At 41.4% G+C, this 14,918-nt stretch overlaps 1 protein-coding gene across 3 annotated transcripts in view; it reads right to left on the bottom strand.

Moving 5' to 3' along the window:
• Positions 1-7,363: 7,363 nt before the first annotated feature.
• LOC106604902 (storkhead-box protein 2-like) overlaps positions 7,364-14,918 on the bottom strand; it is a 105,166-nt gene continuing 97,611 nt past the window's right edge. For all 3 annotated transcript variants that reach the window (XM_045718271.1, XM_045718270.1, XM_045718272.1), the window contains one exon: positions 7,364-11,848. In XM_045718271.1, the coding sequence (XP_045574227.1) occupies positions 11,644-11,848 (205 nt within the window). In that variant the 3' untranslated portion in view covers positions 7,364-11,643. The remainder of the gene's footprint in view (positions 11,849-14,918) is intronic.

Genomic DNA, 14,918 nt, shown 5'->3' with positions numbered 1-14,918 from the left:
GATGAAAAACTGTTTATTTCTGTATTTCATGATTGCAACTTGCTGAAAAGTGTCAACATTGTATCTTTCATCGAGTTTAAACAGAACAGCAAAATGGTAAATACAGAGTTACTCAAACATGATTTAGACCTTGTTTATGAAAACTGTTTATTTCTGTATATCATGATTGCAACTTGCTGAAAAGTGTCAACAGTGTTCCTATCATCTGGATTTAGCAGTACAGCAAAAATGGTACTTACAGTGACTCAAACATGATTTAGACCTTGTTTATGAAAACTGTTTGTTTTTGTATATCATGATTGCAACTTGCTGAAAAGTGCCAACAGTGTTCCTATCATCTGGATTAAGAAGTACAGCACAAATGGTACTTACAGAGTGCATCAAACATGATTTAGACCTTGTTAATGAAAAACTGATTATTTATGTATTTCATGATTGCAACTTGCTGAAGTGTCAACAGTGTTCCTTTCATCGAGTTTAGATAGTACAGCAAAATGGTACTTACATTCAAACATGATTAAGACCTTGTTTATGAAAAACTGTTTATTTCAGTATTTCATGATTGAAACTTGCTGAAAAGTGTCAACAATATATCTTTCATCGAGTTTAAACAGAACAGCAAAATGGTAAATACAGAGTGACTCAAACATGATTTAGACCTTGTTTATAAAAAACTGTTTATTTCTGTATTTCATGATTGCGACTTGCTGAAAAGTGTCAACAGTGTTTGTATCATCTGGATTAAGCAGTACAGCACAAATGGTACATGCAGAGTGCATCAAACATGATTTAGACCTTCTTTATGAAAACGGTTTAATTCTGTATATCATGATTGCAACTTGCTGAAAACTGTCAACAGTGTTCCTATCATCTGGATTAAGCAGTACAGCAAAAAAGGTACTCACAGAGTGACTCAAACATGATTTAGACCTTGTTTATGAAAAACTGATTATTTCTGTATTTCATGATAACAACTTGCTGAAAAGTGTCAACAGTGTTCCTATCATCTGGATTAAGCATTACGGCAAAAATGGTACTTACAGAGTGACTCAAACATGATTTAGACCTTGTTTATGAAAAACTGATTATTTCTGTATTTCATGATTGCAACTTGATGAAAAGTGTCAACAGTGTTCCTATCATCTGGATTAAGCAGGACAGCAAAAAAGGTACTTACAGAGTGCATCAAACATGATTTAGACCTTGTTTATGAAAAACTGTTTATTTCTGTATTTCATGATAGCAACTTTCTGAAAAGTGTCAACAGTGTTCCTTTCATCGAGTTTAGATAGTACAGCAAAATGGTAATTACACTCAAACGTGATTTAGACCTTGTTGATGAAAAACTGATTATTTCTGTATTTCATGATTGCAACTTGCTGAAAAGTGTCAACAATGTATCTTTCATCAAGTTTAAAAAGTACAGCAAAATGGTAAATACAGAGTGACTCAAACATGATTTAGACCTTTTTTTTGAAAAACTGATTATTTCTGTATATCATGATAAAAACTTGCTGAAAAGTGTCAACAGTGTTCCTATCATCTGGATTAAGCAGGACAGCAAAAAAGGTTCTTACAGAGTGCATCAAACATGATTTAGACCTTGTTTATGAAAAACTGTTTATTTCTGTATTTCATGATAGCAACTTTCTGAAAAGTGTCAACAGTGTTCCTTTCATCGAGTTTAAACAGTACAGCAAAATGTTACTTACTGTAACGCCCTGGCCATAGAGAGGGGTTTTTTGTTCTTTATTTTGGTTAGGCCAGGGTGTTACATTGGGTGGGCGTTCTATGTTCCTTTTTCTATGTTTTGGTATTTCTTTGTTTTGGGCCATGTGTGTGGCTTCCAATCAGGCACAGCTGAAGCTCGTTGCTGCTGATTGGGAGTCACACATAAGGAGCATGTTTTTCCTTTGGGTTTTGTGGGTAATTGTTTCTTGTTTAGTGTGGTTGCACCTGACAGGACCATTGGCTGTCAGTTTCCTTGTTTTTTTTTGTATAGTGTTCTTTCCAATTAAATTGAAGGATGAATACTAACTCTGCTGCATTTTGGTCCTTTCCTGAAGACAGCCGTTACAGAATTACCCACCCAAAACGGACCAAGCAGCAGATTAAGGAGAGGCACCAGGAGAAGGACTCATGGACTTTGGAGAAGATGGAGAGGATCGTTCAGGATTCCTGGAGATGGGAGGAATTACTGGACGAAGGGGAACCATGGGCTCAAGCTGGGGAGTATCGCCGCCCGCAGTGGGAGATCGAGGCGGCGAGAGCTGAGAGGCGCTGGTACGAGGCAAGGGAGCGCAACGGACACGGGAGGCAGCCCCACAATTTTTTTGGGGGGGGCACACGGGGAGATTGGCGGAGTCAGGTGGTAGACCTAAGCCAACTCCCCGTGCTTACCGGAAGCAGCGTGGTACTGGTAAGACACCGTGTTATGCTGTGGAGCGCACGGTGTCCCCAGTGCGCGTTCAAAGCCCGGTGCGCTACATACCAGCCCCCCGCAAGTGCCATGCGAGTGCAGGCATCGAGCCAGGGCGGATGGTGCCAGCTCAGCGCGTCTGGTCTCCAGTGCGCCTCCTCGGTCCAGGTTATCGTGCGCCGGCGTTGCGCACTGTGTCTCCAGAGCGCTGGGAGGGTCCAGTTCGCCCAATGCCTGCTCTCCGTCCGTGCCGGGCCAAAGTGGGCATTCAGCCTGGAGTATGGGTAAAGAGTGTCCGTACCAGAACTCCAGTGCTCCCCCACAGCCCGGTTTATCCTGTGCCTCCTCCTCGGACCAGGCCTCCAGTGGGTCTCCCCATCCTGGTCCGTCCTGTGCCACCTCCCAGGAATAGGCCTCCAGTGGGTCTCACCTGTCCAGAGCTGCCCGCCAGTCAACAGTCGTCAGAGCTGCCCGCCAGTCAACAGTCGTCAGAGCTGCCCGCCAGTCAACAGTCGTCAGAGCTGCCCGCCAGTCAACAGTCGTCAGAGCTGCCCGCCAGTCAACAGTCGCCAGAGTGGCCAGACTGCCCTGAACTGCCGGAGTGGCCAGACTGCCCTGAACTGCCAGAGTGGCCAGACTGCCCTGAACTGCCAGAGTGGCCAGACTGCCCTGAACTGCCAGAGTGGTCAGACTGCCCTGAACTACCAGAGTGGCCAGGGGCGCCCGCCAGCCCGGTGAGTCCTGTGCCTACGCCTAGGGCCAGGCCTCTGTCCTGTCTCCCCAGCCTGGTGAGTGCTGTGCCTGTGCCCAGGGCCAGGCATCCATGTCTCCCCAGCCTGGTGAATCCTGGGTCAGTGCCGTCGGAGCCGCCAGGGACGCCCGCCAGCCGGGCACCGCCAGGGTCGCCCGCCAGCCGGGCGCAGCCAGGGTCGCCCGCCAGCCGGGCGCAGCCAGGGTCGCCCGCCAGCCGGGCGCAGCCAGGGTCGCCCGCCAGCCGGGCGCAGCCATCGCCGCCCGCCAGCCGGGCGCAGCCATCGCTGCCGGGCGCAACCAGGGTCGCCCGCCAGCCGGGCGCAACCATCGCCGGTCGCCAGCCGGGCGCAGTCAGCGTCGCCCACCAGACCTTCGGCGCGGCCAGGTGCGCCACATAAGAGGGCGACGTCAAGGGTGGAGCAGAGGCCACGTCCCGCACCTGAGCCGCCGCCGTAAGAAGGCCCACCCGGACCCTCCCCTTCAGAGTCAGGTTTTGCGGCCGGAGTCCGCACCTTTGGGGGGGGGTACTGTAATGCCCTGGCCATAGAGAGGGGTTTTTTGTTCTTTATTTAGGTTAGGCCAGGGTGTTACATTGGGTGGGCGTTCTATGTTCCTTTTTCTATGTTTTGGTATTTCTTTGTTTTGGGCCATGTGTGTGGCTCCCAATCAGGCACAGCTGAAGCTCGTTGCTGCTGATTGGGAGTCACACATAAGGAGAATGTTTTTCCTTTGGGTTTTGTGGGTAATTGTTTCTTGTTTAGTGTGGTTGCACCTGACAGGACTATTGGCTGTCAGTTTCCTTGTTTTTGTTTTGTATAGTGTTCTTTCCAATTAAATTGAAGGATGAATACTAACTCTGCTGCATTTTGGTCCTTTCCTGAAGACAGCCGTTACACTTACAGAGTGACACAAACATGATTTAGACCTTGTTTATGAAAAACAGATTATTTATGTATTTCATGATTGCAACTTGCTGAAGTGTCAACTGTGTTCCTATCATCTGGATTAAGCAGTACAGCAAAAATGGTACTTACAGAGTGACTCAAACATGATTTAGACCTTGTTTATGAAAAACGGATTATTTATGTATTTCATGATTGCGACTTGCTGAAAAGTGTCAACAGTGTTTGTATCATCTGGATTAAGCAGTACAGCACAAATGGTACATACAGAGTGCATCAAACATGATTTAGACCTTCTTTTTGAAAACTGTTTATTTCTGTATATCATGATTGCAACTTGCTGAAAAGTGTCAACAGTGTTCCTATCATCTGGATTTAGCAGTACAGCAAAAATGGAACTTACAGTGACTCAAACATGATTTAGACCTTGTTTATGAAAACTGTTTATTTCTGTATATCATGATTGCAACTTGCTGAAAAGTGTCAACAGTGTTTGTATCATCTGGATTAAGCAGTACAGCACAAATGGTACATACAGAGTGCATCAAACATGATTTAGACCTTCTTTTTGAAAACTGTTTATTTCTGTATATCATGATTGCAACTTGCTGAAAAGTGTCAACAGTGTTCCTATCATCTGGATTTAGCAGTACAGCAAAAATGGAACTTACAGTGACTCAAACATGATTTAGACCTTGTTTATGAAAACTGTTTATTTCTGTATATCATGATTGCAACTTGCTGAAAAGTGCCAACAGTGTTCCTATCATCTGGATTAAGCAGTACAGCACAAATGGTACTTACAGAGTGACTCAAACATGATTTAGACCTTGTTCATAAAAAACTGATTATTTCTGTATTTCATGATTGCAACTTGCTGAAAAGTGTCAACAATGTTCCTATCATCTGGATTAAGCATGACAGCAAAAAAGCTTCTTACAGAGTGCATCAAACATGATTTAGACCTTGTTTATGAAAAACTGTTTATTTCTGTATTTCATGATAGCAACTTTCTGAAAAGTGTCAACAGTGTTCCTATCGTCTGGATTAAGCAGTACAGCAAAAATGGTACTTACAGTGGATCAAACATGATTTAGACCTTGTTCATGAAAACAGTTTATTTCTGTATATTATGATTGCAACTTGCTGAAAAGTGTCAACAGTGTTCCTATCATCTGGATTAAGCAGTACATCAAAAATGGTACTTACAGAGTGACTCAAACATGATTTAGACCTTGTTTATGAAAAACAGATTATTTATGTATTTCATGATAGCAACTTTCTGAAGTGTCAACAGTGTTCCTATCATCTGGATTAAGCAGTACAGCAAAAATGGTACTTACAGAGTGACTCAAACATGATTTAGACCTTGTTTATGAAAAACTGTTTATTTCTGTATTTCATGATTGCAACTTGCTGAAAAGTGTCAACAGTGTTCCTTTCATCTAGTTTAAACAATACAGCAAAATGGTACTTACATAATCTAATGGTTTGCTTTTGCTGTAAAGCCTTTTTGAAATCGGACAACGTGGTTCGATTCAGGAGAGATGTATCTATAAAACGTTGTAAAATAGTCATATGTTTGAGAAATTTAAGTTATATCATTTATGAGGTTTTGTATTTCGCGCAATGTGATTCCACTGGCTGTTGACTTTCCCAGACAGGTTAAAGACAGTTTGATATGGCAATCATAACCCACATAGGCATCAGGTTGAATTTAAGGCAGCAGGCAATGTATTCCTTTGGTGAGAGATGTCAATGTAAACTGTTAGAAGAAAACACCATGTTTACACTGTTAACCTCTATGGGCTAGGTGGGACGCTAGCCTGCCACCCGTGGTGCACTCCATCAACAGCAGGTGCATTTCAAGAGCGGCAAATTTGAATCCAAATAAATGTCAAAATTCAAATTTTTCAAACATACAACTATTTTACACCCTTTGAAAGATAAACATCTCCTTAATCTAACCACGTTTTACGATTTCAAAAAGGTTTTACGGCGAAAGCATAAATTTAGAGTATGTTAGGACAGTACATTTACAAGAGTTGTGTGTAATGTTTTGTCAAGTCAAAGACAGGGTCACCAAAAAAACCATAAAACCAGCTAAAATGATGCACTAACCTTTTACAATCTCCATCAGATGACACTCCTAGGACATTATGTTAGACAATGCATGCATTTTTAGTTCTATCAAGTTCATATTTATATCCAAAAACAGCGTTTTACTATGGCATTGATGTTGAGGAAATCGTTTCCCTCCAATAACCGGCAGTCAAGTCAGCGTCACAAATTAAATAATTAAAATTTGAAAACATTGGTAAAATATTATATTGTCATTTAAAGAATTATAGATTTACATCTCTTGAACGCAATCAACTTGCCAGATTTAAAAATAACCTTACTGGGAAATCACACTTTGCAATAATCTGAGCACTGCGCCCAGAAAAATACGCGTTGCGATACAGACTAGACGTCATGTTGGGGAGATCTAAAATCGAAAATACTATGTAAATAATCCATTACCTTTGATTCTCTTCATCAGATGTCACTTCCAGGTATCACAGGTCCATAACGAATGTAGTTTTGTTCAAAAAAGCTCATCATTTATGTCCAAAAATCTCCGTCTTGTTAGCACATGATCTAAGCCAGCCGGACTTCTCGTCATGAACGAGGGGAAAAAAATATTTACGTTCGTTCAAACATGTCAAACGTTGTATAGCATAAATCATTAGGGCCTTTTTTAATCAGAACATGAATAATATTCAAGGTGGACGAATGCATACTCTTTTATAACGTATTGGAACGAGGGTACCCAACATGAACTCGCGCGCCAGGTGTCTAATGGGACATCATCGTTCCATGGCTCTTGTTCGGTCAGATCTCCCTCCAGAAGACTCAAAACACTTTGTAAAGGCTGGTGACATCTAGTGGAAGCAATAGGAAGTGCCAAAATATTCCTCAGCCCCTGTGTTTTTCAATGGGATAGGTTTAAAGTCAATACAACACATCAGGTATCCACTTCCTGTCAGAAAATGTCTCAGGGTTTTGCCTGCCAAATGAGTTCTGTTATACTCACAGACACCATTCAAACAGTTTTAGAAACTTTAGAGTGTTTTCTATCCATATATAATAAGTATATGCATATTCTAGTTACCGGGTAGGATTAGTAACCAGATTAAATCGGGTACATTTTTTTTATCCAGACGTGCAAATGCTGCCCCCTAGCCCTAACAGGTTAAGGGTTAATACATACAGCACAGTTTTACATTAAATAAAGATGTTCAAGACATAACCAAACATGTTATTTTATTCTCTTAAAAAAATAACACAATCCCCAAACGATATATCACATACACTGCAACAACAGTAAATACCATTACTACACAAAAAGAGACTTTTTAGATAATATAGAAATAGAACATCCCTCTTATTGAAATTATTTTACTAGGCATGACAAACATAATTTACATTGTGACATACCGTCACAATCAGAAACAATGTTATTGAAGGGAAGACATTTCATATGACTGTCACGGTCGTCGTAATGGATGGACCAAGGCACAGCGGGTATGTGAATGCTCATACAACCCCTTTACAGGTCAGGACGTGACAATTACATATTTTCAATATAAACAGATCATCCTTTTTGGATGGATTTTACAGCAACCAGAGATTCAGACCAGGCATTTATTTCAGTGCAAACATGATAATACAAGGCAGTCTTGGCTGCAATTGTCGATTTCGATTTCAAAGGGAATTGATAATGTTAATCATTATCAAAAAAAGAGAAAAGAGCTCACAAAAACTGAAATTGACCATTTCAATGCGTTGTCATTGAACTGGAACTTTAACACCAGAGTAATAAGGTTGACACCACTCCCTTCATAGGCTGATCATTATAGTGTATGAGACATGGGTAGTGATGGTACACAAGAGTCCTGAGAGGACGGTGATGTACCATACGGAAAAGCTGTGCTATAAGAGGTCACCTTTGACCTCCTTAACATTTAACAGATAAGAGGAGAAATTACCTTCTGCTCAAATTGCACAGAAGTGATTACATTTCTGTTGAGGAATGGAGCGAGTCAGAGAGTGAGAACTGAGTGAGAAGAACACCACTAATAAATGCAGAGCGAGAGAGAGCGAGGGTAAATAGTGAAGTAGCACATACAGGTGAGCTCTTCTATTGTGAGAATGATAAAAGGAGAGTCAGCACTTAAAACTGTTGTGGTATCCAATTGGTAGTTAGTCTTGTCCCATCGCTGCAACTCCCGTACGGACTTGTGAGAGGCGAAGGTTGAGAGCCGTGCGTCCTGAGAAACATAACCCAGCCAAGCCGCACTGCTTCTTGACAGAACGCCTGCTTAACCTGGAAGCCAGCCGCACCAATGTGTCGGAGGAAACACCGTACACCTGGCGACCGTGTCAGCGTGTATTGTGCCTGGCCTGCCACAGTAGTCGCTAGTGCGCGATGGGACAAGACCATCCCTGCCGGGCAAACCCTCCCCTAAACCGGATGACGCTGGGCCAGTTGTGTGCTGCCCCATGGGTCTTCCGGTCACGGCCCACTGCGACAGAGCCTGGACTCGAACCAGGATCTCTAGTGGTTCAGCTAGCAGTGTGATGCAGTGCCTTACACCACTTGGGAGGCCGTTCAGGTCCGCACTTTGACATGGTCTTGTGTGCGAGTCATTTCAAGAGTTTTTATATTGACATTCAAGGGATACAGGCTAACAACAGTGATTTGTAAGAGGAAAGCCACTACTCATTATCTTTTTCCTGTTGTGGAGGTAGTTGTTCAAGTGAGTATCTGAGAACATAGGGTTAAATATGAAACCTGAATGTACAAATCAGAGGGGTGGGGACAGAGGACGTTATCTACCTCTATAAAGGGGATCGTTTGACGTTGTCCATATTCAAAAGTCCCTTGTTGTTACTTTGAACATTAAATGCATTCAACAGGAAAATACCACAGCTAAGAAATAGCACCAGGAATAGTGCGCATTTTTTTCTCCAATAAAAAAAAAGTTAGTTTTTTTCCATTATTGGCCATGACTGCCGTGTAGTACCACTTTGAAACTCCCTGTCGGGCAGAGGGGCCCGAGGGGCCCTTAATAGCCATACTGAGAATACTAACTGTAACAATGTAACACTTAACATTAAACTGCACTTGGCCTGTGTAATAAAACAAATTACTTTTGGAGAAACATTTTATTAGCACGTTGTTACATAATACTTTGGTAATTGCATTTTAATTGCATAGCAATGAGGTTAGAGGTTTTGTAACTACTGTACACGAGGAAGAGGGACAGTTCCTTATTCCACGTATGTAATAACGCCATTATTATGCAATTAGAAAGCAATTTCCAAAGTCCTATGTAACAGTGTTGCTATTGAAAATAAAAAAAATCACAAAGTTACTACACATGTATAAGAACTTGATGTCAAGTATTACTGTATTACTTTATGGCTCACTCATTATGAAAATATATTTGTTAGTCATTTTGAAGCCGCAAAAGTAGTCTAATGTTGAGGGGCTTTCATGTCCCTCATGTATTTTATTCTAGAATATATTAATATCTAGGAGCCCTTCAAACCATGTGCTTATGGTCATATATTTACACTAATTAAACTAACTGTTGTAGTTTTTGGTTCATCAAATATGATTTTTTTTGTTTTCAAATAACTTGCATATATATTCAAATACCTTCAAATGTTATTTGGTTTTCTGAGAGGTATTCAAAACACTTTCAAATATAAAAAATGTAGACCTGTATTTGAATTTCAAAGAAAATAGTTGCCTTTTAGTTGAAAGTCTATATAAACTATATTCGACCACCACGAGTATTTGAAAAGTTTGTATTTTCAAATAAACTATAACTCATTTCTGCCCAGGACTGGTATCCTCCAACCCACCTTACGTAAGACTGGTATAATAATGTGATAACATTATAAACCATAATGGCAGCTCCTTATGTCTGCCTATGGCAACTCACTTGACACAGTCATGACACGAACCATTACTCAAGTGTACGTATTGTATAGCTGTATGCCCAGACAATTTGCTGGCCTAAACAACTGTTTCTGTTATGATACTGGTAAATAAGTTGTCATAACGGTTTATTATATGTTATATTATCATGATGTAGGACTTATGACAGAGGGTTCATGTAAAGTGTTATCATACTAGTCTAGCAGAGCTCTGTATTAGTGATGTGCAGTTTGCGAACAATTAGTTCGTTTTGAACTACTCTTTTTACTGACTCATTTTCTGACCAACCCGTTCATTTTAGTGCTTATTCGACATACTGGCCGCAATTAAGTGTACAACAGGAATAATATGAGCTCCTCTGGTAACTCTGGAGACGTGCTCCGACCAACAACTGCAGGCAAAGTAGATCAGGTAGCATAGAGAAGAAAAATACATGTTTAGAACTGATCAATATCGCATGGTGCAAGAATGAATACAATTCATTGATTATAGAATGCTCTGATGGACACAGCTTTGTAGAACCAAAACAGTCACAGCCTCTGCTCAACAAACTCGAAAACGAATCGTCTGGGGTGACGCAGTTGTAATGATATTGTGCTAATCACCCTTATGGCAGTCAAGCAATGCATTCGGCCAAGAGTCGTTTACAATCTAGTCTGGTTGCTGCCCACAACTAGACCTCGTTTCAAATGTACCTTGAAACATCAGGCCCCCCAGGTGAAAATAATCACAGAACACCCCCCCCAAATTACTTTCCTGCCCAATAAATTGTTATTCGTTTGCCCAGAAATCAACACATTTTTAAAACATGCTTTTACAAGTCTCATGCACAAATGACAGCGACGTGAACGAGAGGCTTGTAGGATCATGACTATTACAAGTTTTCAGTTCATCGTTCGCCAACAGGGGATCATGCGTGCTCTGGGCATTACTGGCTCAAACGAATGAAATGAGTCAAAAGATTTGTTATTTTGACTGAATGAGTCAAAGATCAGAGTCAGTTAAAAGAGCTGAACTTCCCATCACTATTCTGTAGGCATGGCATTATGGCACGACTATGTGAGCCAGTAGAGGGGGCTAAAGAGTCAGTTTAGAAAGCTGAACAGCCACACAGCTAAAGAAATGTAATAGTGTAATTATTACACGTGACCTGAGATTATAGGATTATAAATTTGACACCAAAACAAATTACAAACCAATCACATTAAAGAAATAAAAACTGCTCAGTAAAAACCAAAACCTAAAAGAACCAGTAGAATTACATGATTTTCTTTTTCAAGTTTTAGAATGGGTTTGAAAAAGATCAATGCTTTTAAATATTTTCATAAATGTCCTCTTGTGAGAAGAAGTGGTGTTATTGTAGTAGTGAGCATCACAAATTCAAATATAACCCAATGGAAGATAACTAATCCAAAACCATTGAATGACAGATGTAGTAACAGTCCTTGAGCTGGCTGGTGTATGTTATGAAGGCCCTGTCAGTCTGTATGCTGTAACCGTCCCAGTGAGGTGGAGGTGTAGGGTATACACCCAAACCCAACACTTGTCTCTTTTTTTACCTCCCACTCCAGCCACTGTCACACACTCGTAATGGAGGCCAAACAGTTTGAGGGTTTCTGCAGTTTCTCAGGTTGGGTGGTGAGCGGCTCTGGAATGGTCTGGAAGGTGAACGGTGGACCGTTGCCTGTGGCAATTCCCAGGTGTCCGGGACTCAGAGCCAGATTCTGACGTCTGTTGCTCTCCACAATGCTGGAGGTGTTTGAGGCCAGGCTCTCTCGTGTGCTGAACAAAGGAAGAAAGGAGAGGAAGGGAGAGAAAAAAATAATGGTGAAGAGAATGAGGAGAATAGGGATAGAGGTCCACACACAGAGGATACAGAAAAAAGGTTATGTTATCTGGGCTTCCCTTGTTTGTGTGGAATTGTGTGAGAGCAGAAAGTATCGTATTGATTGATTGTTGACATATTTTCAATAAAGTTTTCCAGAACTTGCAGGTTAGGTAGTTCCCTTCAAGTAAAACAAAACTTGATATCCTCTCCATATTAACCACTAACTGCTGTAATCACTGCCCGGAGAGGAAGTAACAAAAGGTGAGAATAAAAGATGGGTAAAGCGAGAAGAGAGAATGAGAGAAGAGTAATATGTAAGGTGTGGTCCTCATTCATGATTTGTCTGATGTTCTGTACAGTGGAGTTGTTTTAAAACCTGTTGGGGCTAGGGGGCAGTATTTGCACGGCTGGATAAAAAAATGTACCCGATTTAATCTGGTTACTAATCCTACCCAGTAACTATAATATGCATATACTTATTATATATGGATAGAAAACACCCTAAATTTTCTAAAACTGTTTGAATGGTGTCTGTGAGTATAACAGAACTCATTTGGCAGGCAAAACCCTGAGACATTTTCTGACAGGAAGTGGATACCTGATGTGTTGTATTACCTTTAAACCTATGCCATTGAAAAACACAGGGGCTGAGGAATATTTTGGCACTTCCTATTGCTTCCACTAGATGTCACCAGCATTTACAAAGTGTTTTGAGTCTTCTGGAGGGAGATCTGACCGAACAAGAGCCATGGAACGATGATGGCCCATTAGACACCTGGCGCGCGAGTTCATGTTGGGTACCCTCGTTCCAATACGTTATAAAAGAGAATGCATTCGTCCACCTTGAATATTATTCATGTTCTGGTTAAAAATGGCCCTAATGATTTATGCTATACAACGTTTGACATGTTTGAACGAACGTAAATATATTTTTTCCCCTCGTTCATGAAGTGAAGTCCGGCGGGCTTAGATCATGTGCTAACAAGACGGAGATTTTTGGACATAAATGATGAGCTTTTTTGAACAAATCTACATTCGTTATGGACCTGTGATACCTGGAAGTGACATCTGATGAAGAGAATCAAAGGTAATGGATTATTTACATAGTATTTTCGATTTTAGATCTCCCCAACATGACGGCTAGTCTGTATCGCAACGCGTATTTTTCTGAGCGCAGTGCTCAGATTATTGCAAAGTGTGATTTCCCAGTAAGGTTCTTTTTAAATCTGGCAAGTTGATTGCGTTCAAGAGATGTAAATCTATAATTCTTTAAATGACAATATAATATTTTACCAATGTTTTCTAATTTTAATTATTTAATTTGTGGTGCTGACTTGACTGCCGGTTATTGGAGGGAAACGATTTCCTCAACATCAATGCCATAGTAAAACGCTGTTTTTGGATATAAATATGAACTTGATAGAACTAAAAATGCATGCATTGTCTAACATAATGTCCTAGGAGTGTCATCTGATGGAGATTGTAAAAGGTTAGTGCATCATTTTAGCTGGTTTTATGGTTTTGGTGACCCTGTCTTTGAATTGACAAAACATTACACACAGCTATTGTCAATGTACTCTCCTAACATAATCTAACTTTATGCTTTCGCCGTAAAACCTTTTTGAAATCGGACAACGTGGTTAGATTAAGGAGATGTTTATCTTTCAAAGGGTGTAAGATAGTTGTATGTTTGAAAAATTTGAATTTTGACATTTATTTGGTTTCAAATTTGCCGCTCTTGAAATGCACCTGTTGTTGATAGGGTGCACCACGGGTGGCACGCTAGCGTCCCACATAGCCCCAAGAAGTTAAACGGTGTACGTGACCAATAAACTTTGATTTCACTTCCAGCTAGACCATGTCACCCATTGAAAGGTGGATGTGCTTCTGGTCACTGCCTCCATCTGCAGGCTAGGGCTATGGGAGAGAAGGCTGGAGCTGAGCTGCCTCGGGGAAGGGAGGGGGCCAAATGACCAAGTACACATCTGTGGACAGATGCCCTTTCCAACAGCAGTCACAGAGGAGATTATTGAAATCTGCCTTGATGGCTCATAGTTACATCACAAGGGGGGTCCCAACCCAACATTAGTGTGTAAACCACATTTCTGTCACAGGAAAGGAAAATGACATGGTTGTGAGAGGCTGTGAAATAAGCAACAGATCCAACAAGGAAGGACCACCACTCCAACTCCACATTGTTTAACATATGCAGCAGACACTGTTTCCAGTTCCACAATCACTGCCATAAAAGGTTGCCCATCTTGTTTGAATAAATCGGCTGAGAAGCATGAGTTAGCGACAGCCACATGTCTGCTGGATACAGATACTTTCTTTTCCATTACTGGCCACGGGACAGAGCAGTAGGCTGTGCCTGAAAACGTGGAAGGGGCTGAGGGAAGATGAGGTGGGGTTGACTCAGTCAGAAAGCAAATGAGCCGATCGTCCCATAGGTTCTGAACTGCAAACCAAAGCGTAATACAAACCAATCAAAGACGAGCGGCGCTAGCGCGGGCATCCATCTTATTTAGAGGCTGGAACATGTGGTCGTGGTTAGACACAGGAAGACACGTGACCCTAATGAAGTGTCACACACTCCCACTATGCCAGAGGGGCCCGGGCAAAAAGGATTTGGTAAAAAAAGGCATAGCGTTGTAATGCACAAAATATTTTGGGGGTTGCTATCTGTGTAATGGAAAACCAAAGTTTAATAGGCAGTCTTTAAAAACACCTGGAATTGCAATTCACACAATTTGGAAGTACATTAAAAAAACGGTTACAGTTCTGACCAGATTAACTCCATACACACTATGACAGAGACAGGCCTACTCCCCCTTTCTCCCTCTTTCAGCACTGCTAAATATTAAAATCCTCTGTAGCCTTCAGACTCTATGTTGCTTTTGGGCCTAAAAAAGGTAATATTTTGTTGGCTGATGGTAAAGCCATGTGAATGGTTGTCTTAATGGACATATTTCAGTGACAGACACCATGTATCATGAGCTAAAAACTCCACAAAAAGACAGATGT

Source organism: Salmo salar, chromosome ssa05, assembly GCF_905237065.1.
Source record: "Salmo salar chromosome ssa05, Ssal_v3.1, whole genome shotgun sequence".
Taxonomy (NCBI): Eukaryota; Metazoa; Chordata; class Actinopteri; order Salmoniformes; family Salmonidae; genus Salmo; species Salmo salar.
This window is presented reverse-complemented; position numbering and strand designations above follow the sequence as displayed.